General features: G+C 46.0%; 1 protein-coding gene across 1 annotated transcript in view; it reads left to right on the forward strand.

The window, feature by feature from the left end:
* LOC308077558 (connector enhancer of kinase suppressor of ras 2-like) overlaps positions 1 to 5,000 on the forward strand; it is a gene marked incomplete at both ends in the record, with an annotated part of 72,351 nt that overhangs the window by 54,145 nt on the left and 13,206 nt on the right. The window contains 3 exon segments of the mRNA XM_080418306.1: positions 2,307 to 2,488; positions 4,126 to 4,199; positions 4,558 to 4,629. Coding sequence (XP_080274432.1) covers positions 2,307 to 2,488; positions 4,126 to 4,199; positions 4,558 to 4,629 — 328 coding nt within the window.

Genomic DNA, 5,000 nt, shown 5'->3' on the forward strand with positions numbered 1-5,000 from the left:
TGTGGATTGTTTTTGCCGTAAAACAAGAGGAACGGAGATATGTCCATTTCCCTCAATTTCGTGTAATTTTGAGGGTCCTTAACGAGAAAAAGTTTTCACTGATAGAGCAACAAACGTTTTTTTCAGAAAACTGATAGGATTTAGACGTTTTTTTTTTAAGAATTGGCCTCAGATCTTAAAGGGCCAGACCACTGTGGTAGAGGTGTGGGTTGTGTAGTTACCTTATAGACACTGTGTAGAGGTTTAGGTTGTGTAGTTACCTTATAGACACTGTGTAGAGGTTTGGGTTGTGTAGTTACCTTATAGACACTGTGTAGAGGTTTGGGTTGTGTAGTTACCTTATAGACACTTTGGTAGATTAATCAAATCAAATCAGATCAATCAAAGATTTCTTGTCCACCTTTGGAGTTACATCATGGCAAGGTAACTACACAAGCCAAACCTCTACCACAGTGTCTATAAGGTAACTACACAACCCAAACCTCTACCACAGTGTCTATAAGGTAACTACACAACCCTAACCTCTACACAGTGTCTATAAGGTAACTACACAACCCAAACCTCTACCACAGTGTCTATAAGGTAACTACACAACCCAAACCTCTACCACAGTGTCTATAAGGTAACTACACAACCCAAACCTCTACCACAGTGTCTATAAGGTAACTACACAACCCAAACCTCTACCACAGTGTCTATAAGGTAACTACACAACCCAAACCTCTACCACAGTGTCTATAAGGTAACTACACAACCCAAACCTCTACACAGTGTCTATAAGGTAACTACACAACCCAAACCTCTACCACAGTGTCTATAAGGTAACTACACAACCCAAACCTCTACACAGTGTCTATAAGGTAACTACACAACCCAAACCTCTACCACAGTGTCTATAAGGTAACTACACAACCCAAACCTCTACCACAGTGTCTATAAGGTAACTACACAACCCAAACCTCTACCACAGTGTCTATAAGGTAACTACACAACCCAAACCTCTACCACAGTGTCTATAAGGTAACTACACAACCCTAACCTCTACCACAGTGTCTATAAGGTAACTACACAACCCAAACCTCTACACAGTGTCTATAAGGTAACTACACAACCCAAACCTCTACCACAGTGTCTATAAGGTAACTACACAACCCAAACCTCTACACAGTGTCTATAAGGTAACTACACAACCCAAACCTCTACCACAGTGTCTATAAGGTAACTACACAACCCAAACCTCTACCACAGTGTCTATAAGGTAACTACACAACCCAAACCTCTACCACAGTGTCTATAAGGTAACTACACAACCCAAACCTCTACCACAGTGTCTATAAGGTAACTACACAACCCAAACCTCTACCACAGTGTCTATAAGGTAACTACACAACCCAAACCTCTACCACAGTGTCTATAAGGACCTCTAATGGGTTAGAAGAGGAATATGCTGCCCGCTCACCACAGGGTTTGTGTTCTTATGGAGACAGATTGCTTTGGGAGGCTGAGGCACTGAACTACTGCAGTTCTAATTGGTGGAGGGCGGGGGAGGGGGGGGGGTCCATGTGGAGCCCTTAGCGCAGTGGTTCTCAAAGTGAGGTCCTTGTGGGGGGGGGGGGGGGGGGGGTCGATTGGGTCAAGGGGGTTAGACAGCTAGAAGTAGTTAACATGGCATCACGATCAATTTAACCATTTTATCCATTTAAATGTTGGCTCTTTTTGCTATTTTTGAAAATATTTTAAATACATCAATTTAAGGGTCCTTGCCTTAGTGGGAACGTCATCACAGACACAGACTCTTCCATCTGAAGTGTTTCTCCCTCCGTTGTGCTTCTCCTGTTTTCATTCCTTCAGTCCCAGAGCAGATTAAAATAACTCTATTGTTGAGGCGCTCAGGTGGTGCAGTGGGTGCGTCCCTGCCCACCACCATGGAGGTTGTGGGGTTGCATCCGGCTTTGTCCAGCGTCTATATGAACATAGACTGGAGGAGCCAGCCTTATCCAAGGTCTTGAAGGGGGGATCCAAAGCCTTGCGCTCGGTACCAGCGCAGCTTCCTATTGCTTCACCAATCTATGTGTGTGTGGGTGTGGGTGTGGGTGTGGGTGTGGGGGTGTAGGTGTCTGTGGGTCACGGCTAGTCTCTCAAACCACACTGATCAGCACTAAAAGTGGTTTAGTGTCTGACCACTAAAGCACTTTAATGATCATTACGGTGGTTTAGCACTTTCTTAACCCTGACCCTAATTATCATTGTGTCCCATGCAGGTCGGGGGCGTGGCCTAGTTATATTTATCATTGTGTCCCATGCAGGTCGGGGGCGTGGCCTAGCGGTGCTCAGCAGGAGGCGTGTCTCCTGTAAGGCTCTGGGACGGGGGGAGTGTGAGGGCTGGCTGTGGAGGAAGAGAGACGCTAAAGGATACTTCTCCCAGAAGTGGAAGAAGTATTGGTTCGTCCTGAAGGACACCTGTCTGTACTGGTACATGAACGAAGAGGTCAGTGACCTCTGACCCTAATGACCCTATAACCTGTCTGTACTGGTACATGAACGAAGAGGTCAGTGACCTCTGACCCTAATGACCCTATAACCTGTCTGTACTGGTACATGAACGAAGAGGTCAGTGACCTCTGACCCTAATGACCCTATAACCTGTCTGTACTGGTACATGAACGAAGAGGTCAGTGACCTCTGACCCTAATGACCCTATAACCTGTCTGTACTGGTACATGAACGAAGAGGTCAGTGACCTCTGACCCTAATGACCCTATAACCTGTCTCTACTGGTACATGAACAAAGTGGTTCATGAAGAGCCCTCACCCTGGTGGTGTCATAAAAACACCACCAGGGGGCTTAATGAAGTTCTATCAACCTCATAGACACATGAAAAACAGAAAAAGTGCAAACCCCATGGTACCACCTCTTTAACTTTTTATGGGGGGGGGTGGGGGGTTTCTCGTAAATTAACGCCCTACTTGATCATACTACTGTAGCGTCACATAAAAAAAAACATCGACAGTAGCAGATCTACAAGCTCAAAACGTGAATCCTGAAAAGAGAAAATATTTTTGGACATACTGTATGAGGTTTACACCCGACAGAAAAGGATTTGCTTTAACGTACTGGGAGCAACGAACCACTAAAGTTTTTAGTTGTTGTTGTTGTTTAGCTTTATATTATAATTGCTGACATCGTAACCGATGGACCGTCCACTACAGATATATCTTTATAATTGACGAGGAAACCCCTGGAGCTTCTTCTTCCCTGAAGCTACATCAGTCATTCTAACGTTCAGCTTAGTTTAGAGCTCAGTGCAGCTCACACTTCTCTCTGCTTAGTTTAGAGCTCACACTTCTCTCTGCTGGTGAGAGTGTTATTCACTGAGCAGAGAGGACGACTCTACAGTCTGCTGCATTGCATGAAAAATAAATAATAAATCATAATTCATTTTTCACCTCAGGGGATCTGTAGCATTTCTATGTCCGTTGTTCTAGCAGCTTATTATTTTACTGCCTCTTTCCTTTCCTGGCTTCCTCTTTACTATCCTCGCTCTATTTCCTTCCCTCTCTCCCTCTTTCCTTTCCTCGCTCCCTCCTCGCTCACTCTTTCCTTTCCTCGCTCCCTCTTTACTTTCCTCACTCCCTCTTTCCTTCCCTTTCCTTTCCTCGCTCCCTCTGTCCTTTCCTCACTCCCACTTTCCTTTCCTCGCCCCCTCTTTCCTTTCCTCGCTCCCTCCTCGCTCACTCTTTCCTTTCCTCGCGCCCTCTTTCCTTTCCTCGCTCCCTCTTCGCTCACTCTTTCCTTTCCTCGCTCCCTCTGTCCTTTCCTCACTCCCATTTTCCTTTCCTCGCCCCCTCTTTCCTTTCCTCGCACCCTCTTTCCTTTCCTCGCTCCCTCCTCGCTCACTCTTTCCTTTCCTCGCTCCCTCTTTACTTTCCTCACTCCCTCTTTCCTTCCCTTTCCTTTCCTCGCTCCCTCTGTCCTTTCCTCGCCCCCTCTTTCCTTTCCTCGCCCCCTCTTTCCTTTCCTCGCCCCCTCTTTCCTTTCCTCGCTCCCTCTTTCCTTCCCTCGCTCCCTCTTTCCTTCCCTCGTTCCCTTTTTCCTTCCCTCGTCTCCTCTTTCCTTTCCTTCAGGATGAGAAGGCAGAAGGCTTCGTCAGTCTTCCAGAGTTTAAGATCGACCGGGCCAGTGAATGTCGCAAGAAGTAGTAAGTGCTCCATGAAATGAACGTTCTATTACATATTTATGTATGTATATTGTGTGTGTGTGTGTGTGTGTGTGTGTGTGTGTGTGTGTGTGTGTGTGTGTGTGTGTGTGTGTGTGTGTGTGTGTGTGTGTGTGTGTGTGTGTGTGTGTGTGTGTGTGTGTGTGTGCAGGGGGGGGGGGGGTATTTTGGCTTATGTTTTAGGTGGTTAATAGTGGCAAGTAAATGTATGCCATTCATAAAGTTGACATCCTACAATGCAGTGCGTGACTATAAGTCCTTTCATGTAGATAGAGTACAATAGAGTTACAGTGCAGTGGCAGTACTGTATGCATGAACATTTCTCTGTGTGTCTCTGCAGTGCGTTTAAAGCATGCCACCCTAAGGTGAAGAGCTTCTACTTTGCAGCAGACGGAGTGGACGACATGAACAGGTAAACCAGCACTTATAATATGTTATAAACGTTGTTCTCGCCCAAAATGCTGAAAAAAAAACAAGCATTAACACTGAAAACACCAGTACGCGTCAAAACACGTCCTTGACGGTGTGTGCTTTTGGAGAATTCTTGAAAATCTTCTGACATTTCTGACAGATTTCTCCTACAGTGAGCTGCCCAGCGTAGACACATATTTCTCCTCCAGTGAGCTGCCCAGCGTAGACACAGATTTCTCCTACAGTGACCTGCCCAGCGTAGACACAGATTTCTCCTCCAGTGAGCTGCCCAGCGTAGACACAGATTTCTCCTCCAGTGAGCTGCCCAGCATAGACACAGATTTCTCCTACAGTGAGCTGCCCAGCGTAGAC

Source organism: Gymnoscopelus braueri (assembly GCF_963280865.1).
Source record: "Gymnoscopelus braueri genome assembly, chromosome: 21".
Lineage (NCBI taxonomy): Eukaryota > Metazoa > Chordata > Actinopteri > Myctophiformes > Myctophidae > Gymnoscopelus > Gymnoscopelus braueri.